Source organism: Nesoenas mayeri (genome assembly GCF_963082525.1).
Source record: "Nesoenas mayeri genome assembly, chromosome: 6".
In the NCBI taxonomy this organism is placed as follows: domain Eukaryota; kingdom Metazoa; phylum Chordata; class Aves; order Columbiformes; family Columbidae; genus Nesoenas; species Nesoenas mayeri.
Window position 1 is genome coordinate 18049667 of NC_137545.1, and position 27251 is coordinate 18076917.

Here is a 27251-nt window from a genome sequence, read left to right on the forward strand (position 1 = left end):
CTCTACATCCACATGTTACAAGGTCTCAGTCTGACATCTAGGGTCCCAATCCCTGTCTTCAACCATGATACTCCTACTGATCCTTAACTTCAGCTTTAGAACATAGTAGCTTGATTTTTAAGTAGACGGTATGTTCTAGCTGGAGGCAGAACAGCCTTTGTAGTACAGCTCCAAGTACTGTGATGGATGCAGCCTAGATCTAGAGTGAATAGCCTGTCTTTATTTAAGAACAGATAAAAAGCAACAGTAAAGCACAACGTACCTCTCTTAAACAGGCAATGAATACGGCATCTTCATGAGCCATATCAAAGCCTCCAAGGTACGTTGAATAGTATACCTAACATTCTGTCTCTCATTCTTTAAAAGTGCATTTCATTTCAGCTGGTGCTGTTTAGAAAACAGTTGCTCTGAAGTGCAGGCAGATCTGAAAACTTTAAACAGGAAGCGTCGCCCCTGCTGCTGCTGCGGCTGCAGATCTCTTGACTTCTACCCAGAGTGAACCCATGCACTCTGCAAAAAGCAAGAACAAACGACTCGCTGCTTAATCCACAGGCAGGAGCCTGCTGTCGGCAGATCAGGTTGCAGTCCTGCCTTTGTAGCTTTACACCACACCCCTTCAATGTGAATTAGTAGGGGAGGATCATATTCAGCATTGATTCAGGAATTCCATCTGTCTTCGAGAACTGTTGCTAGGAGTTTGGTGAGTACTTTGAAACAGACTTTCAGTCTTAAGAGAGATTTTTTTTTTTTTTTCTTGAGCTGGCAGAAAGGAGTATCTGCTGTCATGTTTTCTCCAGAATGTGGTAGATGCAGTAGTCTGATGTTTAGATTCAAAGTCCAGCCATGAGTGCTGCAGAAAGGGAGCCTTTTTTTCTTTGTAAATTTGAAACAGTAAGACAATGAATATACTTCTATGATTACTAATGCAACTAATCTTTGATTGTCAGAAACTCAGACTAAGGTATTTTGAAGTCCACTACAGTTATTTGAAATAAAGCCATCCTAAAGGTATGTTTATTTTGTTCAATAGCTGGAGTTGAAAAAAAAACTCTTGTTTTTTAAAATAATTTCTCCACTGCAGTAGCTCTAAGAGAGGCTTGACTCAGACAGAGTGGTCTGCCAGGCTGTTTCAAATCCTTCTAAGGCATGTAGTGTTTGCAGCAATTAGTATTTTGAGAAGTACAAGAACATTTTAGGATAATTAAATTAAGCTGATGCTTCTATAAGCCAGTTTCACTCACAATGCATATTGAAATTCTCAAGAAACTAAAAAAACTTGAACAATGAGGAGGTTATTGAATGAGGCTTGCAGTGGTGCCAATGTAACAAACACCACCCCTCTTCTTCCCCCCAAAGAACCCAGAATACAGAATATTATTGTTGATTTTTGTAATGTTTTACTTGGGAGAACTGACATAAGCTTCAATTTTAGTAACTGCTTAATGAAAAACAGTGATACTAGCCTGTATTTTAAACAAAACAACAAAACCCAACCAAACAACAACAACAAAAAAACCCAAACAAACAAAAAAAACCAACTGCTAGCTAAAATGTAAATAGTTATGTTTTAGAAAATGGAAATACAATTTACATGAGGAAAAGGTACATAACAATGGGAAAAGTGGAGCAGGGAAAGCTCAATAACAGTTTGGATGGGGAGAGTATGTGAAAGGTCAGTGTGACTCAGTACTCTAGAAATTAGTCATCAAAGTACTTCGTGGAAAACATGTAAAGATATAAACCTTCCTTCCTGACTGTCTCATGGACAGATGCAAAGACAGGAAGTCCAGCTACCAGGATAGATACGAGCAGCAAAGGCATGCTGTAGCAATTGCTAGGCACCTACTTGGGAAAAATTGTCAGCTTTGTAATCTGCTCATTCTTTAATTCCACTAGGAGAGAGTTTGTGATTGTCTATGAAGGCAACGAGTATCTGTATCCACAGTAAATTAATCTGGATTATTGATTAAATTCAATTTAAGAATTGTAATCAAGTTTACTTTGTGTGGAATGCACACAGAACAATAATGAGGAGGTAAAGATGATTTAAACACATTTGGTTCTGGCCTTTTCTCCTGTCAAATATATCCCACATGAAAGGGTTCATTAAAAAGTAGTCATGTGGAGAATTGCTTGATAAATCCATTTAAAAAAAAATTTACAACTTTTATCTTGGAGAATCTCCAAGTGTGCTTTAAATTGTATATCCTTACATTGTGCATTGCATAGTTTGTAATCTGGAGATTTAATGCATTTCAGATGTCCATTGTAGTTATATGACCTTTAAAGTGTATTTAGCCTTTTAGTGCACTATCCACTTTCACTAATATTGCTAATGAAAACTCAATTGTAACTCATCTAGCTAATATTCTAAATGCAGAATAATGGTAAAATAAATCGTTACAATCTTCTTTACTTGGGACAGATAGAACACTTAATGGCATTGGATTGATCCTTAATCTCATCGGAAAGTTAATTTTGGAAGTCTAATGGTAAAAACTTATAAGTTTCTGTTAATTATTTTAGGGTTTAGTGTCAGATGTAAAGGGCAGTGAGGGAGAGTGTACAAAAAGGAGGCGGAGTTTCTGTCAGAGGAAATTTTAAGAGGTTAGGGGAAAAGCGGTCCAAGATACAGTATGTCTAGGAAACAAAGCAAAGGTGTAAAGGAGCAAGCTTCCTATTAGTGTCTCAGAGAACATACCCAGAGCATTTAGTGAGTTTTAAATCTCACCTCTAGCTAGACCAGACCCACAGAGAAACAGAGTTACTGGATTCCAGGTCTGTCTTCAAGGACTGTTTCTGTTTCTCTGGTAAACATTGCCAAGTGAAGTGCATGAACAGGAGCAGATACTGACACTCAGGCTGTCTGTTCTCCAGTAAACAGGCACTGATTTCCTTCATGCTGTTCTTTTGACTCTGTGGACCTTGAATTACTTTTCAGGAAGAGAACACAGGTTGCTTTCACAGTTACCTCAAAGCGATTAGGATTGTTTCTAGAATAGGAATATTAAGTCTCCTCTGGAAAAAAAGAGACGCTGATACCATCTTCCACATTCTGGGAAGCTGCTTTAGCGCCTACATTTACTTTAAAAAGGTGATTCTGGCAATAGCTCTTTTCTGCATTTTAAAATAAAGTGATAGCTGCTTGAAGTGCTTTTGATGATTTTGTTGGTGTGCATGTTGGTGTGCAACATGATTTTGTTGGTGTCCCTTCAGTATGTTCTGAGGATGTCTGCCAGATAAAGTCAGAGATGTTTACAGCAACACAAAAATAAATTGGAAAAAAAAAAAAGAAGAACATCAATGAAGTTTAGGAAGTTTACATGACTCTCATATACCATGATTTTGGGATAAACTGTCTAAAACCTGTCTAATTCCAGTACTTACTATTCTTCTTTGTTAGGGCTACATTCCGAACAGTCATATTTTCTCTATTAATAAGTAGGAGAAGCTGACAGTTCCTAAAGAAACCAAACTAGATACATCTATTGGTGAAGACTGAAGATGGGGTCTTCATATCTAAAGCTTTTCTTCACATTGGAACCAGGGAGAACTGTCTTAAAAATTATCTACTTCTGTGTGTTTCTCTTATGAAACCAGTTTTACTTTACAAAAGGGACAGACTGCCCCTGGGGACAGAATGAAGCAAAAACATATGGGGAATTGTGTAATTCCTTTCCTCTCATCGTTGTTTCATGGCAAGATAGGCTTATTTTTAGTCCTTTCAAATTTCTCTCATAGCTCCTTTGTTCAGTTTCCTTCATTTTATTTCCTGTTGCTATTAATACAGCTGTTCATTTTCCATCTTTAGTATTGTTGCCAACTTCTCCGACATATGCTGTTCATAACTGAGTATACCTCTGAAGTTAACCAGTTAATTAAATTTACTGTCTAGTGAAAAAAATAAGACTAGGCATTTGAACATGTTGATCCAGGTTATGATCTGGGTACAAGAAGGTTCAGCCTTCTTCCAGAAAACAAAAAAAATCCAAAATAACTGATTTTAAAACAATTATATTGAAAATAGCAATTGCAGCAAGTGAATTAGAAATACACGTATAATATGGAGGAAATACTTGGCCTGTACAGTTTTTATGAACTTCACAGAAAGGTCTGCGGGAATATATTAGCTTTTATGTAAACATATTCTATTTTTGCTGAGAAGCAATATATTTCCTCTCTATTTGTACAATATCCGATGTAATGAGGTTTTGGAGAATTATTTATGCTTTCATCAGTCAGAGAAAAGGTAGTGTAGAAAGATGAGACTGAAGTTTTCTGTGCTCCAAGACTCATCTGATGAATACTTTAGGTTAGGGGTGTCAGACTCATTTTCACCAGGGGCCACATCAGCCTCACAGTTGCATTCAAAGGGCCAAATGTAATATTAGGACTGTATAAATGTAGGAGTAGTTATGTTACAAAATTGCCAAATGTACAAAATGTACAAAACTAGTCCTACAAAATGTAGGAGTATTTACATTTATACAGTTTTAAGGGAAGTTTTAATGTGTAAAATAGCATAGGAATGTAAAACTGGAATTCTAGTTAGAAACATGAATAAGGACACTACTTCTATTTATTTGAAAAAATACCTGAAACTGAACAATTGTAGCCCATCTGTGTTTTCTCAGTTTACATAATCTTTCAGAATTTGTAATATGTTTGTTCCTATTCCAAGAGTAGTCATTACATCTCTAATAGAAAGAAGTAATTTCTAAATTTGTTCATAGAAGTAAAAAATAATCTTTGAGGAAAATTTGTATTAAAATATTGATTGATAGCACAGTATTCTCAGTGTTTTTCACTACAATATATACTGAAGCCTTCTAAAGTGAATTGTCAATTTAAAAAAATATCCAAGTAATCAGTGCTACTCAAAGTCTGGTCTGTAATTTCATTAAGAATTATTTTTAAGAACGTATTTATTTTTTTACTACAGATGCTGCAAGTTAGGAAAACACTGAGTATGCAGGAGGGAAAAATTTGTAAGTTGTCAAGAGAGAAAAGAAAATTTTGGCTCTGATTTGGTGTTGAAGATATAACTGCGCATTCTGGCTCTGGCACAGTTCTGAGTAGCTGTAGGAAATTGCTTAATTTCTCTTTTTGCAGATTTCACCTCTCTGAGACATAGTTTATTGTGTTTTCTTAGACACCCTAGCTATGATTTACTTCTAACTTCATAGATAAAGATATATCACTCAGAGAAAAGTTTAATCTGTTAAAAATGGCTTCTGTTAATGTCACCTATCACTTCATAATCACCTCTTTAGCCTTCCTACCACAGTGTTGTATCCCAAGCACCATGCCAGGTCATCTCATCTACTCCGGGAACCCTCCTGCCCCACGTTTTGAGTGTTACAGACATGATACCTTCACAGGCATGTACACAAGAACACTGAAGACAAAACAGTGTCCGAAGGCTGGTCCTCAGATCTTTAATTTCTATTAAGTTAACATCAAGTAAATTAGCCAAAGTTTAGTATTGTACTTGTCAGAGAATATAGGGAATCTATCTCCTGGTAGCTAAAGGAGATATTGAGCCTATTGTCTGATTAGAATTCAGAGATCCTTAGGAACTTTTAGTTAGTTGGATAATACTTTTTTCTAAAATGTTAAAGCAGAGGTTTTCCTGAGGTACTCTCATATATGCATGAATATCCTCATCTTTGGCAACCTGAACATGACAGCTGCCATGGAATAAAACTATTTTCTTTGTGTGAATAACTAGAGTTGCACTGATCTTATATGAAAGATAATAGTTCTGCACTTAAGTGAGGTATTTATTATTAAAGGGATTTACAAGATACAAAATACTTCTTAAAGCATTGAAGCCCCTGTTGCAAAAAGTTCACTGTCTCCTGTGAAATGCAACTTACACAAAAGTCCAGGAATTTGGTAAATATAAATTGATGAAATATTTGTTAAAAATAGAATCCTATGTTTGTGGTAACACATCTAGGGTCTGCAGACAGAGTAAAACTTATTTGGAAGGAATGGACATGCCTGCCAACTATATGTAGTGTAAAACTGATCAGGGCGTGAGAAGTACATTGTGTTACATTTTATATCATTATATATTCTGGGACATGATGTCAATTGTGACTTAAACTAAAAATAATAGTCTTGACTCTAATCTGTACTGGAGCTGGGATAGAAGACTTGGAATCAGCTGAGCACAACTATAAATCTTGTCTTGTTTTTCATTGTGCTTACAATATAATTATACTAATATAACTCACATTATTTCCAAAGCTCCCAGTTTGTATATCTGCTCTTATGTTTATGCACTACCCTGCAAATGACTTTTGCAGAGCACCAGAGTTTCATTGAAGTTTATATTCTCATTTATATGTTTTACAGAAAAGATGAAAGGAAGAAAGAAGGGATGCTCCTTACCTCTAATGTTTATCTTGCTGTTCATCTGTATCACTGGACATGCAACTACTGACTTAGAAGGTGGCGAAGAAGAGGATGTTCTGGGTAAGAGGTTACAAAAATTGCACGTAGAACTATCTCAAACACAAACTACTAAGTTAAAATGAACTATAGATGTAATTCTGTACTTGAGAATTTTTCTGGGGAACTTTTAAAAGTGGAAATAAGCTAACAATGTGCTGGTCTCTGGCAGGGAGATACTCAGAATTTTGCATTAAGCTCTAGCAAAATTGCCATCTATAAAGGCTTCTGTTTCCCATACTTTTTGGAACTTCTAATTCTAATAAAACGCTATGTTAGATATCAGGATTATTCCTTTAAAACTCTGCTTTAGGACCCATGGAAAAGTTTCGTGTTTAGGGAAATGAACATACAGCTGGTAAACTCAGATTCTATCTCACTACGCCAGTGGAAAAGAAACATGATGAGTAACATAGCAGACTGATGTTACTCTGTCCTGTACACAGCTCCCTTGAGTCACAGTTAATTTGCAAAGTTTGGTCTAAAGATGATGCAATTACTGCCCTAGTTGTTTTTCTGGGCCTTGAAGAAACTCTTTACATAGCCCCAAGTGATTTGATATTGCTACATAAATAAAAACTCGTCAGTTAGAAAGAGATTTTTGTTAAGAAAAATAACGTCAGAAGTGTGACTGCTAGAACTGGGTAGGTTCTTGAATTCTTACCTAAGATCACTGTTCACTTTCACTCCATTGGAGTTAAGTAAGTGGATCAAACTTCTATACTGGATATCATTATGAAAGAGATTTATTTTCCTCCCAAACAATTTTCAGAAAGCAGATGAGGGAAAACTACACTTTTGGGCCACACTAAAATATTCTTCTTTTCTTTGAGAAAATTATTTAAAATTGTGATATCTTTCTTAAGCTGCAGAGAAATGCAATGGATACTTCTCCCATTTGGCAGGTCTGATTTTGAAGCCTAACTGGGAATGCAGCTAAGGGGAACCTTTTTTTTTTTATGTGTTGGCACTCTACTCAGTCTGCCCATGTCTAGTCCAATTTCCATCCAAATTATTTCTCTCTGTCAGTCTTGCAACAGTGTTCCTTGAGACAAAAATATTAATTGTGTGCACTCATGGATATACTACAAATGAACTAGTGCTTTAGGACTGGACTGTGTCACAATCAGTCACTACAATTTAAGACATGTACCATTCTGCATTGTGCATATGCTTTGCATGGTTGTGTAGTCAAGACTTTTTCATACAGAATAAATTTGTTTCTCTTTAACCCTGAAGTACATAAATGCCCTTCTTATTTGAGGGCACGGTCACATTTATCTTTGCTCTACCCTGCAAGTCCTAGTTTCATAAAAACCTAGAAGCCTAATCTTGCAGTTCACAAAGGCCAAATTGTCTTGCTTGTTAAAATAACATACTTCATCACCAGAACAAGAAATCTGCTGGCTTATTTTTTTTTCTCTATTTACTTATATTATTTATAAAAGACAATAAAGAAATAATCACAAGGAAATTAAATAATCTTTTTATTGGGCATTATTTTATCACTGATTGTTTTACAACCTGTCATTTAAGATTATACAGCCAGTAACTGATTTAGTATAAGGAACAGTTCTGAACTTCTGGACTTGTATTCCAAAGTTAAAAAAAAAAAAAAATCAAATGTGATGCTTAAAAATTAAACTAGGACTCTGTTTTTGTGACTACTGAAAACTCAGTTGCAGTATTTACTAAAAATATATTTGCAGTATTCTATTTCTATAATTATTATTGTTGCTATTTAAAATTATATTTGTGGTTTCGTGAGAGTGAAATTCTGGTGTCAGTGAATTTAACTGCCATTTCACTGATAGCATTTGTTTTCTGAGTTATGTGGTTATAAAATATTGAAATATTTTACCCTAGAATTCAATAAATTTCAGGTATTAAAGGGTAAAATAAGTTGTGTGCATCCATTATGACATCACAAGTACTTTTGGATCTAAGAAGGTTTTTTGTCTGTTAGTATTTAAATTACAATAATAATTCAGGTTACAAGTCAAGTCCAACAGGATAAAAAAGGATTCTCAATTTGTTCTCTTCTGACATTTTCCCACCAATAAATAAGGGTAATAACAAAAATTAAAGAGAGAAAAATATTATATGTGTTGTTCAGTAATAACTTATGTGATTTGGAGCACTTTAGTTGGTGTTCCAAAGTCTGAAGAACATGACTCACAAGTTGAATGTGCTTTCTATTCATATGTGAAAGTTTATCAAGAATAAATGTGACTGCTTAAAGAAAGGGTAGGAAACACATGAGTAGGAAGAGCACTGAACAGTGTGCTGGTGGGAAGCTGTCAAACTGACAAAGATGGAGAGAGAAGGAACAGCTATTCCTTAGTGACAAGGTGCTTAGTATTGATATCACTTATCAAAGAGAGACATTTACAAGAAAGCCTGGAAAGATGACGGAATTTCTTTATAAAAAGGATAACCACAAAACTTGTATCAGGTTCAGACCTATAACCTAAGTAAACAAAACCAGAAATTATTTTACATGAAAAGTCAGAAATTTTTCTGATCCAATTTTATTTATATAGTTCTGTTGTGAAAAACAGCTGTGCAATAATATTGTTGTCTGCCTTATTTATTGTGTCATAGGTATAATACACACATCGGTTCAGTGTCTAATTAAAAGGATGTATTTTTAAGCCCTGCCGATGTGTTCTTCAGAGTCTGAAAGTCAAGTTAGAGTCTTATTATGCCAAATTGTCAGGGGAAAAGGTATTCTTTTTTTACTTGTATTCATGCAAGAGGATTAGAAACATTATTCACCGCTTCTGGTTTTGTAATATATTGCTTACTAGTAAAGTAGTGACAGTGCTTTGTGTTGATGAGAGCTCTCACAGGGATGTTGCTGCGTGCTACCTGATATGATAGTAGCTGTTCATAGGCTAAACAGCCATGTCTCGAGTTGCAAAAATTGTCATGTGGATGAATATAAATGCAAGAATGGCTGTGCTGTTTAGGAATAGCCTTGGCTGGCATCCTGTTTCTGACAGTTGCTGAAAGTAGGAAGACTGAAGGAAAAAGGAAGGAGGTAGTGACGTAAGATATCTGCACAGAACTCATACTTATTGTGAGCCATTTCATCAGCATTACTTTGCACTTACCACAGACTATAAAGCAGAAAGACTGTAAAGACAGAGCTGCAAAAACTTGGTGCCTTCTATTATGAAAACATATGTAGCTGACATAATGAAGTAATTAAGTTAAAAATTTGAGGGAGGGCAGAGAAGGAGAGGAGGCTTGGCTTTGCTTTAATTTGTTTTTAGTATGTTAAGTAATCACTTTTGTGTGATGGTGAGCATCAGCTGTAACCATTACTTAATGTATTTCTAGCAAAACAAACTCAATTTTCTTGTTCTAGGGTAGTACAGTCCTATAATTCTATAGATTTTATAAGTTTATTTGGACCAGAAGCCTGAATAAGTAATAAATATCCAACAGAGCCAGCTCCAATCTGGAGAATTAAACTAATTTTCTTTTTAAAATTACAAATGCAGCATGCTGTACTTAGGAGGAGCGTCAATGCATTTATAAATACAACATGGAAAATAATTGTTGGAACACCTGTATAGGAACGTTATATTTGCTGGAAAGTAAGTGGAAGTTACAGAGCATTAAAAAAAAAAAAAAATGCATTGTTCTTGTAAAAAAAAAAAAAAAAAAAGGCAAGTAATTATGTGATATATTGAAAGAAAACAAAGCAAACAAACAAAAAACCCCATCACCAAACAACAATAACAAAACCAACACCAAAAAATAATGGATAATTATTCTTCTCTCTTTAGCACCAGTAATGCCTCAGGTAGACAGTTGTGTTCAGCTCTGGGCATCACACTTTAACAGTAATCCAGACTAATAGGAAAAGATCCAATGGAGAGTTGTAAGAGGGTTAGAAAGCAGGACCAACAAAAAGATTGGAAGAACAGAGTTTAGCATAGAGGTAATTAAGATGAGACAAAAGACTTCCAAAAGAAAGACTAAATGGTTTTAAATTTTCTATCTATGCACTGAAGGAAGTACAAAATTATTTAATATGTAACAAGGATTATTTAGGCTGTATATTGTATATTGCAAAAAAAGGCCTGTCTTGCAAGAAGCGTAGTGAAATCCTGGAAATGCCTGGTTCAGGTTGCTAGGAATTTTACTTCATTAAAATTCTTTCCAGTTTTGGCTTCCTGCATTTCCATTGAAAAGCATTCACTGACCTTCCTGGCAGACATATTCCCTAAATGTCACATCCTCTGATCTTCACACAGGACCTAAAATCTAGTAGCAGCAAACTGTTCCAGTGTTTAAGAGCAGAGGAGGAGGCCTTATACTAAGAAATAGTTTTCTCAAGGTATATTCCACATATGAAGCGAGTATAGGCAGATTTGTATCTGTGCAGATTGCTGGCCAAACACTCATGTTTGCCTTCTCATCTGAGAAGGAAAGCTAATTTAATATCATCTGTGTGAGTTAAGTGTTCCCAGGTGTAAGATAATGGGGAAGAATTCTTTCACTGTTACCAGACACAAGAATGATTCAATTCCCATGAATCCCTGTGAGACTCCTTTCTTCAGAATCACTTGGTTCTTGTTCAGAGTTAGAGGGTTTAGCCCTGGGGGTTTTACAGGGTACAGATTTTAGTCGAAGTATGGTAACTTGCTGGCACTCCTAAGAAGATAAATGTCTGATTGCCAAAAAGTGTGACACAGTCATTATATTTGCAGCAGATGTCTATACATCTGTCAAGGTTCGGTGTCACTGTGACTGCAGAAGAATGCCCTTAGGAGGTAAGCAAAACAATGATTTAGTTTGTGGGTTTGAGTGGAAATAGGCTAAGAATTGAGACTATAAAGTTCATAAGAGAAACTCTACTAAAGCCATTTGTTCCTCATCTTTGTGTAGTTTTGCAACTATGGTTGCAGACTATTTCTGTGTGGATAGCCCACAACACTGGTGTGGCATAATGTAGCAAGCAAAATGAGCTGACATAACCCCATGTCTGAAATTCCGGTAGTTAGGAAACCTAGTAAGTTCTCATAACCTCTTCTAGACTGAACTAGGTCACTGACTCAGGTCATGTAGGACATCTCATTTCTTGTGTGCCAAGAAAATAACATGTTCATAAAGCAGCGGCCAGGCCTCACCCCAGCTGCATTTGCGTTGGATCAGTTTCAGTGGAGCTCTGAATGTTTGATTTTACCATTTCAGGGGTTAGTCCAAAAGTTACTGAATACTTTGATGTTTCAAAGGCATTTTTTCCCTATTACTAAGTGGGGGAATTCCAAAGTTTCATTTTGCAATGCAATATCCTCTTAGCTTTTCAAGTTGAGCCTTTTTAATTCCCTTCCAAAGGATTCCCAAAACTGTTAGAGAACCTCAGACCTTTGAGGTCCGACTTGGAATCACTTGTGACTTCTAAATCCTAATTCTTCATAAACAGAGGAAGACCCAGATAAGGAAACTGGCAAGAAACAAAATTCAGAAATGTGTTTGTCAAGCTAAGCAATATAGGAAATTGCCTGAATCTAACATATTTTTAAAATGTTTCCTTTAATTCATCCACATTTCCTATTAGACAGTTTTCAATAATTTTAAATCTATTTTCCTAACTTTAAAATCTGTAAGTCTAATTTCACTAATGAGGAAACAGTCACAGACTATTTTAGGGACTGAATATTTAATGAGGATTTTGAAATTAGTCATCTCAATCTGTATTTTAACACCAAGTTGTCCATTTTTGGCATATCTACTTATGTGCTACAATTTTTGTATTGATGATAATTATGTAATAAAGGTTATTAGTTTTTCAAGAATTTAAATTCTATAAGATTTTATTGCTGAAAAGTGTTTCTTTCCTGTAGGTTTAATAGTTATAAATGGCTCAAATAGAAAAAAAATAGTAAGCTTTCATTGACCTCAGTATTTATGAGGATTTATCTCAGCTGTGCATTTCATTTAAAGATTATATAATATAATAAAGCTAAATTTATATGTTAAAGTTAGATATCCACAATTTCCGTTTTACCATGTCATACATCCTGATTTTTTTGGGTTCCTTTAATCAAAACTGGAAACTTAATTTAGTTATTGGTAGGAAGCCATGCAATGATCACGTAGACTCTTGTCCTCATGTTGGTTTTTTTGGGAGGGGAGTGGTTTTTTGTTTGAGTTTGTTTGGGGTTTTGGTTGGTTTGGTTTGGTTTTTTCTCCTCTCTTTCCTGGGCCACTGCAGAGAGTACTGATAGATACTTTTGCATATATGTGTTAAGAGACATCAGTGTTCTGAATAGCTGAGAATGAATTAAAAAATTCAGGTCTGTTCTTCTGGCTGCTATTGCAAGCATACAAGCTTAGTAAAGCTTTCAGAATCCTCTAGGGTAAAATATTTCCTTGGAAAAGCAAAACAGGAAAAGATATTAAACCATATATTGATAAGGGTACAGTATCACAAACCAGATCATGAGTCAGAATTTCCTTATAGACACTGACAGTGTGAAACTTTGATAATACTCTCCTTTACAATATATTTGACCTTTTTAAAAAACATTCCTTGACCTAATAATGTATGTTGAAAGACATAAAAATGACACGATTTGAAAATATGCAGTTTCTTTTCACCTTAAGTTTCTAATTTTGTACTTCTTAGCTCTTGAAAGCTCTAATGCAAGAACAGTGAGATTAAAGAAAATAAGACAGAATGACGACCTTTCAGTTGTACTGGATGGGTTTATGTACCAGTAAAGTGTAATCTGTTAGGGGAATGCTGCCCTCTGCAGGGCTGTTTTGCTTAGTTCATCCCATGCAGTTCACTATACGTCTTTATGAGCTGTGGTCACTATTAGAAATGTATGGAAGAGAGCACCAAGAACCCTCATTCTGCTTTTTTTTATGCAAGGGTAGTCACTCTGTCTTTGGGAGCTGCTAGGATTTTCTCAATGTATTTGTTGTTCCGAATTATTCACTAGCTTCTGTGACTAACACACTATCTATAGCAATTTAGAGATTTATGATGAGGGGTTAAAGTTTATAATATGAACTGTTTTGGTTGAAAATTGAAACCACACACTTGGTTTGATAGAGTGGAATTTGTGCTCCAATACAGATAATGGTTTCTTTTCACATCTGTGTTTAGCGTGTTCAGAGTTCTATGGCCAGATATTATGTCGTGCCTCTCTAGCAGAAAGTACAAGCAATCTCATTTGAAGTTATGCTGTGCAATAAAGCAAACTAACTTAACAACAGTTATTCTGCTTCTCTTTATTACAGGTGCTGCTTTTCCACCACTGAAACTAGGACATTCAGTCTGTGCTATGAAAGCAGATGAAGGTCCATGCAAAGCAATCCACATGCGCTATTACTTCAATATTCAAAGCCGTGAGTGTGAAATATTTGAATATGGTGGATGCCATGGCAATGAAAACAACTTTCTAACACTGGAAGAATGTGAGAAGACGTGTGTGGTAACAGGCCAGTACCCATTCTCTCATCTTCCTATCAGTTTTTCTTTTACATCTGTTATTTCTTATTCACAAACCATGTGAATTTTGGAAGTAGAGGCCCTCTTCAGTTCCTATTAATACAGTAGTGTGATGCCTTTAATTATGTTCCCAAGTATTAAATGATGTTGTAGTCATCTGAATTATTTTACATTGTGCAAGCAAACACTCAAGATTCAGAAAGGTGTGACTTTTTTTAGTGGACCTCTGGAACAGAGAAACCAATGCAAGAAAGCTCATTTTTCTAGCCAGAGCCCTGTTTGGAATGAGTTCTTAAAGTGAGATTGATTTTGAGGCTGGGCTAAACTGATGGGCAGTACAGATATTCCTGATTGCTTTCAGAGTATCCAGCCCAACTTTGATCCTGGATTTCTCTTCCATTTGAGAAGTGGATACAAGTTGTCCAAAATATTGGATATCCGCTATGATTAAACATAATTAAAACTATAGTAGTAAATAATTATAATTAAATATCTCAGTTATGGCTGTGTGTGATAAAAGATCTGTTTTGTTGAAACTTCATCAATTACTCGTTAGAAAGAGGAAAATGAGATCCAAAATAGGATAGGCAGCAGAATACACGGAAGGTGCCTTGTGAATGCTGTTTTTGCTATTAAAAATGATCCTTATAATTGACTAAGGCATTCAGCCTTGTGAAAGTAACTCTTCCTCACAGGAGTGTATGATTCTTTAAACTGGAAGCTAATGCCAGTGAAGCTAGAAATTTCACAAGTTCGTATTTTTAGAGACTGAAGGAATTCAAGCCTTACAGGCAACTACCTCTGGATACCTAGTGTGGATCTTTCTTTCATGCAAAGTGGATGGAATCTGTCTGGCTGTGTAAAGAGGAAGTGATAAGGAGGAAGGCACTGAGGGGAAACAATAGAAATGGAAGGAAAAATCCAGAATAAAAAACTCTTCAAAGGTGTGTAATGACCCCCACGTAGTATACCAACTATGTTAGGTTTTCCCAAGTGAATTCACATATTGGCTGTTCATTTATTTGGACTTTGAGGTAAGGTAGAAGGATTCATTCTCAATAGAAGGGCAACGAAAATGATTAAGGGAGTGGAGCATCTCCCTTATGAGGAAATGCTGAGGGAGCTGGGTCTCTTTAGCTTGGAGAAGAGGAGAGTGTCATGAGGATGGAGCCAGGCTCTTCTCGGTGACAACCAGTGGTAGGACAAGGGGTAATGGGTTCAAATTGGAACACAAGAGGTGCCACTTACGTTTGAGAAGAAACTTCTTCTCAGTGAGGGTATCAGAACACTGGAACAGGCTGCCCAGAGGGGTTGTGGAGTCTCCTACTCTGGAGACATTCAAAATCCGCCTGGACGCCTTCATGTGTTACCTCATCTGGGTGTTCCTTCTCCAGCAGGGGGATTGGACTAAATGATCTTTCAGGGTCCCTTCCAGTCCCTAACAGTCTGTGATTCTGTGAAGATACTTTTCAGCAATGTGCACCTTGCCCAGCAGCAAAATATGTCATTGTTACTGAGCTCAAGGCAGTGATGCTGGGCAATCCTCCAGTAAAGAATAGTTTATATGTTTTTCTGAGGATGGGCAACACAGTCCGATGAAAATTGGTTTTCTCTCCTGCCTATTAGAGATGTGCCCTGGTAACACTTTACTGCTATGCAGATCTTGGTAGCTGTTACTTTGTTTGCCCTATTTTCGTAATTTATTCTAGCCCTGAGCCTTTCTGTAAAACTGGAAATCTGCTAGCGTGCTATAGGCACTGACCTGGTTTGCAGGATATAGATTTGCACCTTGTAGGATTAGCTTAGGTCGCTTTGAAGCATATCAAGTTAGTATATGTTACCAAAAATACTTCCAGACATTTCAGATGAGAAAACTGATTTCAGAAGCTTGGTTTTGGGTTTTGTGACCCAAACAGTCTACGTATGTAAGACAACCTGATATATAGCATCATGTGTTGTCTGTAATAAATATAAATGTCTCTGTTACCCATCTCCTATCCCTTCCATAATTCACATCTACATAGTATTTAGATTAGGACTTAAATCTGTTATGTGATCTGTTTGACAACTTATCTGTATTTCCTGATAAAAATTACTATGAATTGTGTCACTAAATTTATTCTAGACACCAAAGTATCTGTCTCCCATCCCATTATCAGGGTAATGGCTAGAGCTGGTGTTCACATTATCCTAAGTAATACTTTAATAATGTTTTTTAATTACAATGCTTGTAATCCTCAGAATCTGAAGACATTAACTGATTGTACCAACAAGCCAGGTACTGTAAATAAGCAATTTATTACCTTCCCATTCATTGCAGGTTCTGTATTTCCTTGTACTAGTTTTCAGCTACTTGTAAAGGTAGCTGATGTTTCCTTGCAGATGCATTTAGGTAGTAAAACAATTTGTTTGAACACAAACCAAGGCAACAATAACACATCATTGTCCAGCATAGGCTTTGCGAATTTCTTAAATCTGTAATTCAGTTCTTTGACTCAGACTTTTCTCCCTCTGTATCCAATCCAGGCACAGCAAGGGAAAGAATGAGTATTTACATTTATTATACATTTCTAATATGACGGTTCCAAATATAAGTATATTATATGTTTCTAGCATGACAGTTCTAATGATCTTTAGGATTTACAGAGTAAAGCAGAGTTGCTTTCTTACCTACACAAGTGAGCCAGAGTAGTGTGGGTGAGTGGAATAAGGCCTCAGTAGGACTATATGTTTAAATAATAGAAAAGTTTAACCTGATGTGTTATACACAAGCAGAGAGTTTCACTAGTGAGAAAATATCAGAACAGCCAACAGAAGGAAAACCCATCCTTCCTAACAGACATCCCTGGTCTTGATCCCTCTGATCTTTCCAGTGAGGACATCGCATACATTTTATTTACTCACTAAATATTCAGTCAAAGCATTATTTAGCATTGACACCTACTTGCTGATCTGCTGGCACCAGCAAGCATTTCTGTTATTGTACCTGGCATATGACATACAATCCACTCAGAAGAAAGAAAAAAAAAAAAAAGAATCTTACATTTTAGAATGAAAGCAGATTTCAGTTGTTTTTCTAGTCAATTATGTTTTGCTTTCAAACAATTGTATGCTTATAAAACTATCAGGATAAAAAAACAACACTACAAAATTTCACTAACAACTTGTCAAAGCGAAAAAGATCAGATCACTCCAATCTTTAAGCGAGTGGCAGTTTTTCAGTGCATTTTACTCACTCTGATTGCCGGAGTCATATATGGGTAAATGTAGTGCTAATTATATTAAAATAAGGTGTATCTTCAAATGACACCCCGGCGAGGAAAAATTAGGTGGAAACTGTAATTCCTTAGTTACTGCATGACATAATCAAGCATTTAAAGTGAAAAAAAAAGTGGCGACAAAGAGAGAAGCATTTTCCTGAATGTAAACATATCACCCTACATGCAAACATGCATAAAGTCAATGAAACTCTGTCCTACTTGGATCTGAATTGGGTCTTATGGCAAGTCTTCCTGAACTGGCTGAGAAGGGAAAGGACCTTTACATCAGTGATTCAATTTCTTCTCATTTTACAGTCTCAGATAATACTAGAAGTGCAGATTACTATTTTGAGGCTCGTATACTTGTGTACCTGTATTTGTATTTAGAAATCAGTTAGGATAAAAGCGGTTTACAATATTGTTCTTTCTCCAAACTACGCTATTTGTGTTTTGAATTTGTCATACCTGAGTAAAAAACAATAGATTAAAAAGTAAGGTAGAATTCAGGTAATATTATTTTAAACCTTCATAAGAAACTACTGGATATGAGCAGATGACAGTTCTTGGTAGAAAATTAAACAATGCAGAAATTCATTACAGAGGAATGGAAGATCGGGGCTGTGCTTAACCAGTATACAAAACTAACATAAGAATGACCTTTTGCTCTTTTCTACCTCTGATATTTTGTACATTTCCACAAATTATCCTACCCAAAGTTCTAGCTGTTTATCCTGTTCAGGAACTGATCCTTAGAATATTTAAGGAGAGCAAATAGCCTTGTGCTGGTTATAGTACAGCATATAATCAGTAACAGATTTCATGTATCAAGGGCTAAGTGACATTTCTGATATCTCTGTACAACCAGTATATGCCAGTTTTAGTGGTTGTTAGGAAAGAAAGTAGGGATGTAGTGCTTGAGACTTAAAAGGCAGGAATTACTGTTGCTTCCAGCTTGGGCTGAAGGTTGCCTCCCATCAAATTGGATGTCAAAGACTTAAACCTTAAACTTAGCATTTGCTAATCATCACCCCTGTAAAGGTTTATGGTTAAAGAAGATGATGTCTTTACTTAACCCACCCTGGGCAGATTTTTGAGTATGACTTATTCTGAATGGTTATCCAGAAGGTGTTTGTCTATCAGAATTGAATTATGATGTTTTTGTGAGCATTCAAGACAAATTTAAAGAGTTAAAAATTATCCAAATCGTGGCATTAATAGTTTGCATAGTAATTTTCTGTTTATCTGACAGATGGACTTTCTAGACTTAAATTCTGCCTTTGTCATATGGTTTTGGGGAGCCATAAGTTTTTATCAGGGATTTAACCTTTTTTTTTTTTTTTTTTTTTTCCCCCTAGGAACAATCAGCTTGAAAGTTTCTTTCCATATTTATTAAATTTTCAGCACAGAAATTAATGAAACTTGTAGCTGAACTCCAAACTTAATACACACATAAAAGTTTAAAAAATGAATGTTAGCAGTGTCAGTCAAAGAGAACAACCTTCCTTAACAGGCGTTTTCTTCATTTCTACACTGTTCTGTTTAGAAAAGTGTGATTAATCTGTTTCCAGTTGTGCCTTCACAAAGTTTAATGAATACAAACTTTCAAGATAAAAAATTGAAAGTTATTTTTCTTGACTAGCATTCAGTGTCAGAAAGACCTGGGATCTGTGATGTGAGGATGAAGGTAGCTATTATTTTTCTGACACTAGTCTGGCTTTTGGTACTGGTTTGGGGTTTCAGCTGGACCCACAGCATTTTGCCATGCTTGGAGCAGTGTTGTTTGCAGGACTACATCTTCCAGTATCCCATCCAAAATATGCAACTTCCTGGTAATTTGGAGTGTTTGTCTTAAATTCCAGTTTAAAGGCTAAGAAAGAAGTCTAAACTGAAAAAGGCAGGATTGATAGACACAGAATTTGAAATGAAAAGTGTCCAAAAGTCATGATCAGGTGCTATGAGTAAGTTCTACAAAACTATTTCTTCAATCTGATGTTGCTGTTTTGACTAATACTGTTATTTTGATTCTGACATATATGCTGGATCAAAATCTGGAACATATCTTCTGGACCACATCCTATACTGTCATATTTGGCATAATTCCATAGAATAAAACTGAAAGTTATTTAAAATGAGAACTGGCTTATTGTATACATCTTGGTACTCAGCCCAAGTACAGTATTTGGTGTATGCATAATAGTGATCCAAGAATCTGCAAGTGTTGAATCTGCTATGAGGAAGTGGAGCAATAAAGCCTCATTATTTCGGTATTCCCCAAGTGAATAACAGTGGATAAAATTATTTGGTGGCACACATACTATGCTCTTAACTGTCAGCCGTGAAACAAAGTAAACTAGTAAGTTAACCCATTTTTGCCAATATAACTCGGTTTAAAAAATTAAAAAAAAAATAAAAAAATCTGTAGGTTCTGTTTGTTAAATCTGGCTCTGTCTGTGTAGTCTTATAGTATATGGTTATATTAATTTTATTTAATGTTTTCAGTATTTATTACTGCAGGAAGATTACTGTTTAGTAACTGCAGAAATGAGATTGAAAAGACAGTATAAGTGATAGGAAGATGCTTAAAAATAAAGAAAAATTGTAAGATATGCTCAGGCAGTTGTCACTGTGAAGACTGTGAAGGTCAAGATCACTAAAAATAAGCTAAAGGAAAGTTATGTGATATTAATACAAATTCAAAAGAAATAACGTGAATAGGCAAAGTATCTGATTTTCCAATATTAAGCACAAATGCAAGAATGAGCCGACATGAGCAAATTGCCAGGCTCCTTAAATGAGAACTTTTTACAATTTCTAAATGAATATGCCCTCTAGGACAGAAATGAGCATTTCCCAGAAGTGAGTAAAGTCAGTGCAAAAGAGTTCAGAGAGCCAAACTACAGGTTGGCCACTCCAAGATTCTTTAAGACAGGGCTCAGATTCAAGATGCCTAATTCTGACTCAAGTCTTCTAGAAATCAGCTTGATCTTTTGTTTCTTGTGCCCAATACTTACTACTTCAGGGAAGAAAAAATAGTTTTAAGAGGAGTTTGCCTGTATGTTCCATTGTTTACTGGAAATGAGTAGAATCACAAATGTTTTCACTAGCACAAAAATCCAAATTTTCAAAGCCATGAATATGTATCTTAGGCTACTTAAGCTTCTAGCATGGGAAAATACTTACTGATAAAAGGTTCTGGACATGACAGCAATTCTAATGTCAGATTTACAGTTTGTTTTCAAAGAAGAAATTAACTCAGCTGTAGATTTGGCTTTTTGAGTGAAACCAGAAGGCAAAAAACCACTGTTGACATGATAGTAAGATTAAAATATTCTAGGTCTGTATAAACTCACAATAAATTCTTCCTGTTCTGTGCCAGAAGAGTAGAGGTCATATGTCAAAGTATGGTTGCTGATTTTGACCTGAAGGGGGCCAGTTGAGTGAAACTAGTGAAATGGCCTTATATGAGTGTCCATGGTTTAGGTCATGGGTTTAAATGCTGAAGGAACAGCCTCCTACTAATAGGAAGCACTGAAAAGATGTTCAAACAAATGATATGTCACTCTGAAGTGCATGTTATGTCTTTAAATAAGAGTTTTTAAGGATGCTGGCTGCATTGTCTCAGAGATGGAAGGAAAATGTACTGTGACAATAGATTTACTTGGAAAATATGCACAGGCCGTGTTTCCAGAAGAAAAATAAAAGACTGGTAGGATTATGGCACACAAGGGCAGTATAGCTAACACTACGAGCTTATTAGTCATCAGCAGCACCTCTTAAAATAGGAGCCATGGAAGGTATGTCACTATAAAAGGATTATTACAAAGACTTTCTCTGGCATATGGGTGGAGAATAAATTGCTAATAGTCTTTTCAATTTTGGACTGTGAAGAGATTGTTATAAAGAGCAGTGATTCAGGGAGACCTTATTAAAATTACAAATTACAGGAAGGTAAGAATACAGATGGCTCAAATATCTTCTGTTACCACTTCCATAACAGGGAAGGGCACAGCAGTAACTCCACTTTCCAGCAGGAATTATTTTCAGTCTGAGGTCTTGATACTAGGTGCCTCCAAGCTGGGACGGGTCACAGCATTCCTGTATCCCCCAGCCTCACCAACTGGGCAGAGCAGCTGTGTCTCCCACATCAAGTCACAGAGAGGGGCTGCAGTGATGTCCTTTAGGTGTGTTACTGAGAGGCCTTCTGGGAAACATGGCATGAGAGACTAATGCGTGGGATTGAAATGCAGGTTAGAATCAGTACTTCCTTTTGAATTTCCTTTTATTTCATGTTGCAAAGAAGGCTACATGGGTTACACTGAGGTATTATGAGCAGGTCTCTGGAAGGTGTGTATCTGCTGAAGCAGGAAGAGCCATCAGCAATAGAAACTAACTGTAACATACTTCTGCTACTGAACCACTACTCTTGGCATGCACTATAGGAAATAAGTATCTTCTTAAGGGGGGCTGTCGTAGCTAAGATGACTAGGGTCAGGCAAATGTATCACTTTACTATAGTATGTTTGATTGCCTGACAGAGCAACAGGCAAATTAAAATCGTATTTGCTTTCCAGCAGACAACATCAAGCAAAGCATTAGCTGTACCGCTCTATCCCTTCTCTCAGGTACAAGAGGTCAGTAGGCAAAGGGGAGTTTTAGAGAAACTAGCATTTTGTAATTCCATTACAAAAAGCACAATACAAAACAAGAATTAAGAAGAAATTCAATTAAGATGACTTAGAAGCCCAGAAGATATTACTTCATGTGCCTTTTGAAAAGTATCTGTAATAGAAAATGTATAAGCTATCCTTGACCACTTTCTCTCAGCTGCCGAAAAATTTTCAGCCTTTATTACACATTGGCTGAGCCTGTCTCCCCTTGGACTCCTTTGTAGTTTTATGATTAGGCAGTCTCCTAGAAGAGGAAGGAGGTTTGTTCTCAACTGCTGAAAAAGAATGTGAAGTTGAATTCTCATATCCAGCTTCTTGAGGAAGTATGATAAAAGCCAGGTTCCTCCATTAAAAATGACAATAGCAATTTCATCACTACTCATCAGGTATTGAAAGAACAGTGCAAACAAGCTTGACTCTACTACCCTAAAGATAGTTGGAGATACTTGACCAAATGGTCTTTAACAGCATAATGAACGCTTAACTCACACAACATATGTCATAGCAAAGAGAGTGAAATAGCATGAGAGATGTCTTTATTGCTAACTAGATCAGCTCCAAAGCTAGTATCAGTAACAGCTGGGATAAGTCTGCTAATTACTCCTCTTTTGAGGAGTAAGATTACACAGTAAAGGATTCTGATTCCAGTAACATGGAAAGGAATTTCTCTGTTCAATTCAATATTGGCATAATTTAAAATTTCAGTACTTTCCATATCCTCATGTTTCCGGTATAGCAGGTCTTCTCATACAAAGGCAATGATACTTTAGTCCTCCAGAACAAGCTTTTGTGCTACTTCTCTAATAAAGAGAAAAAAAGAGAAAATATAGTGTATTCTTCTTCGTCTGTGCTCATAGTCACTATTAAGTACCCTGGTATCCCAGGTGAGACTTAACATCTACTTTTGCTAAATACGTTTTATTTGTATTGCAGGGTTGCCTCGGAAGATGATGTTAGCAAATATTAAGAAAGGTAATTATGTTTACTTAGTAATCTAAGACGCTTATGCAATAGTAAGGGATTTAGCTTCTTTTAATAAATTCTTTATGTATTGTTCCAAGCTATCTCATAATAAAAAAGTAGTGTCAAAGTGAAATCTTATTCCTAGTCTTCTTCTGTATTCATCAAAGACTTTGAGGACAGTTGTCATCACTGAGAGTAGTACCTGCAATCTCTTCTCCCCAAAACAAGCACATCATGGCACTTCTTTCTTTTTCTTCAATAAAGAAAAAAGAAGGACTCTGCAGAGGTTCAAGCATTGTATAATTAGCCATGATGTGGAACTTTTATTGTGTGTTTTGAGAATAATCTAAATGGTTCCTCCACTTTTAGCAAAAACAGGAAAAAATCACTCCAAACCAGAACTTTTCAAGTATTGCCTGTGTATGATCCAACAGAGATCACTCATTAAGTAAAAAAGGCAAGTTTCACACTCCTGAAGGGGCAGACCGTTCACAGAAATGTAGATGCCTGATACTTGGACTTCCTAACTAACAAATGCTTAAGCTCTAAGAATCAATCACTTGTCTGAAACACTGTTGGTCTGGTGAAGTAACCTATGTCCCTGACAAGGATATTTAAGTTTGACACTTACAACAGACCTTGTGAAGACTCATTCCACCTCACTCTCTCCACATTAGAGACTTACTTGGATTAGGCCCAGTGCTCATAGCTGGAGTTCCCCAAGCAGAGACTTAAATAAATTTTTTCACAAGTCAGCTCCTCTTTGTCTGCTTACCCTCCTTCCCTTATCACTCCTTCCACGTGCTTCCCCTTGAACTGGTGTGCATTTCACTCCTCACAAAAATACCACTATCTGCACATACTTTTTGAAATAGACTAATTATATAATTTACAGAAGGGTATCTGGGATTTTTTCATGCTGAGATGATGGTTTTCTTGTTTCCCACTGTCTTTTCCATTCTTAATGCACATTAAAAAATGTGATTCTGTGCTATGGAAGTTACTAAAGTTGATTTTCTGCAGTTGCTGCAGACTTCTGGCACTACTTCCTTTAAGGCCTGACCCTAGTTCCCTGCTTTTAATGACAAAACAGAGCATATCCTGTTAAATTCAGCTCATGGCTATAATCAGAATTATTACATTTACTATTCTTTCCAGTAATGTAGTCTTGAATATTGAGTCTCTAGAGAAGGACATGGCATTTAGAAATATAATACTAGTTTGGTTAGGACTGTACTGGCTTCGTGACTTCTCTCTTCAGAAGCAGCTATAAAAGTTAGCTGTGAGCTCAACTTATTTGGACTTAATTTCTTTTTTCTGCAAGAACCATTTTAATATAAGGATGTTCTAAGTGAAGAGCAGCTCTTTTTAAGAATCAGTCATAATCCTGTAGTCTGCTGTGTATACCCTTATTATTATCTGCCTTCCTTTGTCAGTTAATATCTATAGAACTATTTTTTCTGTTATTTCACAGTATTATGGAATGTTTGATGAAAGAATGATTTCTGTAGATCCCGTTGTCTGTGAGCTCCTAATAGATGGTATATGAAATAGATACCACTGTGGTAGATTTTTGCCTGCTGCCTATCTATATAACTGTCTCATCTCTGTTCTCAGCTGATTGTATGCCTTGCCTGTACCTCTCATTATTTTTTGTCTATGTGAACATAGTTTTGTAAGTCTGTGAAAATCAAGAAGTGCTGCATTTGAATAGTAAGAAATATCTGAACTGTAAAATACATCCATTTACTGACAGAGAATGCAATTTGTAGTGAAAAATCAGAATTAACCTATCGAGGAGTGCTTAAAATAGCTGATTTTGTTACTTTATGCAAGAACATCTTAATGGTTTAATTTTATCTGTGATCTCTGAAAATTTCATTTTGCTGTTCATGAAGCTTTGTAACAATTGAAATACAAGATATTGGCAATTGTTTAATTGAAAAACACTAATTATGAGCTATTATGATGTTTTATATAAATATATGGTGTGCATCAATTAAATTCAATTATATTCTTGTCCTAGCTGTTTTTTACGATATATATTTGACGAAAATAGATGTAATAGGAATAACTTCTTTACAGCTCCATAATCTACTCAAAAAATGTCAGGGACTTGAAAGTAATTGTTCTATAGTGATTTTAATTAAAACGGCAGCCCTCTGCACACTGTTTTAGTCTCAATATTCTGTTTCACAGGTAAGGAAGGCCTTTATATGTCATATTTAATATGATTGTCATACACAATGACTAAATAAACTTTGCTCTGAAAATCAGCTCAAGCAAGAATAGTATTTCAAAGTATCTACTAGCAAAATTTTGAGAATATGTCTTCATATAGTTCACTATTTTTTCCATTATTTTCTTTTAAGAATTGAATTTCAAGAAAAAAAAAATGGTGAGAACTTGACATTTGGAGTTTATTTTATGGCTATGTGTTTTTCTTCTCTGCCAGAAGGCATGATGTCATGCCTTTATATTCAGGCAAATTATGCAGTATTAATTTCTTTTTCTTGGTTGATATTGTAGTTACTTATTGCAAACTAGGAACTGGGGCTGAAAATGATAGAACAGCTGCTCTGTCGCCCAGTTTCCTGTATCTTTTTATAGCAGTAGACTGTCTCAGACAAAATGTGTTGTTAGATTTTTTTTTTCCCCCACTCTTTTTTTAAAAACTCTTTCCTTTTTCCTTCTATTTTAACATTGCTTTCTCTATAATTCCCATTAACATTGACTAAAATGACTACATAAATGACAAGAATGTGTACTTAGATTCAAATGATCCAGCTGGGATTCAAGTCTTGTTTTAATTCAGAGTAAAAACTAATTTTCGTCTTAGAGCTTCAACGTAGGAGGACACATAAAGGAATCATTTTTCAAGATAAAATTTACTGGCTGCTTGAAAACAGAAAAAAAAGCAATAAAAACGTCCAAATAATGCTCTAGCATAATACTCCAATGTTATATAGAGAACAAAAGGGGTACAATAAAGCAGCAGTTATTTGACAGTTGGTCTTCTGTCCAAAGTTACAGGTTTATTTTATAAACTACCTCCAGTTCTATTCTTGTCTTGGAATGTGTGTTGATTTTTCTTCTTCCCCCACCTTGCTCATCATTTACCGTTGTTTCTAGAAAAGCCCAACTTCTGCTTTCATGAGAAAGACCCTGGAATCTGCCGAGGCTATTTTTCCAGGTATTTCTATAACAAAGAGACAAATATGTGTGAAGTATTCAAGTATGGTGGGTGCCTAGGAAACCAGAACAATTTCAAGAATTTGGAAGAATGCCAGACTACCTGTCAAGGCAACTGTAAGTTGTTGTCCTCGTTATTCTTAGTGTTATTCTTGTATAAACAGTGTTGTGCTTTGAAGGTCTCTTGCATGGGGAAAGAAGGCAACTTAGGGTACCCTGAGATGGCAATAATTTATAACTGAAATTAACATTAATTATATATATATTTTTAAATAAAAATACAAAAATGAAAAATATGATCTAAAAAAAGTTGTAGGTATCATTAATTTTAATGAACATTACAGGACTCTTCTGTTTCTCATGACAGTTAATTGCCTGCATATATGTTAATTCTATAACTCCCCGCAAAATATATATTAAACCTGTCTGTGTAAGAAAGAATGCAATATTAATTTTCAGAAATCTGCATACTATTTAATATATCTAAGTTGAAACAAGTAGTGTGAGATCTATAATTTGAAACGGAATGTTAGAAGCAATATGGACAGATGAAGTAATTAAAGTAACATAAATTTCAACTGAAGAGGGGATTTGATCCACAATGAGTAAAGCTGCCTGGCTGTACCTTGACATTAAAGCATCACTTTTCTCCATTAAACCTGCCACTAGGGAAAAAAATTATAAACACACTTTCTAGGACAGAAATTTGTAGTAATTTGGTTTGAAATATACTGTAAAAATATTGGTACCTACATTGAGGAAGGCAGAGACTTTACAGTAGTAGAGATTATAATGAGAGGGAATGCAGAACTGGACCTATTCCGGTTACAGCCACAAAAGTCTTTCTGTAATCTAGAATCTGCCAGCTGCTTGGATTTATGATATCATAAAAAGTCGATACATATTTTTTTAACGCAAGCACCTGAATATACTCTTTTCAAGCCAGGTTTTGTAATGAAAAGAGGTGCCAATATAGGAAATTGTGCATTGCTGGCTTCCCACCAAAGAATCATGGGAAACCTGTCCCTCACTTCTGACTAATTTGGCTGTGTAGCTTAGGCTATGAAACAGCCATTTAGACTGACCACACATAATTTATCCACGTGCTTGTCCTACTAGTCCCTATGAATTGTTTTATATGAGAATATAGTAATAGTAACCTTCAGAACTCCCCTTCACAAAGTGCTTCATTTTATTCATAGGATGAATACATTTTCCCACACAGAGCCTCCA

The 27251-nt window shown here is 35.7% G+C and overlaps 1 protein-coding gene across 2 annotated transcripts in view; it reads left to right on the forward strand.

Moving 5' to 3' along the window:
- The first annotated feature begins 573 nt into the window (after window positions 1-573).
- Window positions 574-27251, forward strand: part of TFPI (tissue factor pathway inhibitor) — a 33784-nt gene continuing 7106 nt past the window's right edge. For both annotated transcript variants that reach the window (XM_080346882.1, XM_080346883.1), the window contains exons 1-5: window positions 574-700; window positions 6364-6483; window positions 13726-13926; window positions 22797-22835; window positions 25959-26135. In XM_080346882.1, coding sequence (XP_080203008.1) covers window positions 6369-6483; window positions 13726-13926; window positions 22797-22835; window positions 25959-26135 — 532 coding nt within the window. In that variant the 5' untranslated portion in view covers window positions 574-700; window positions 6364-6368. The remainder of the gene's footprint in view (window positions 701-6363; window positions 6484-13725; window positions 13927-22796; window positions 22836-25958; window positions 26136-27251) is intronic.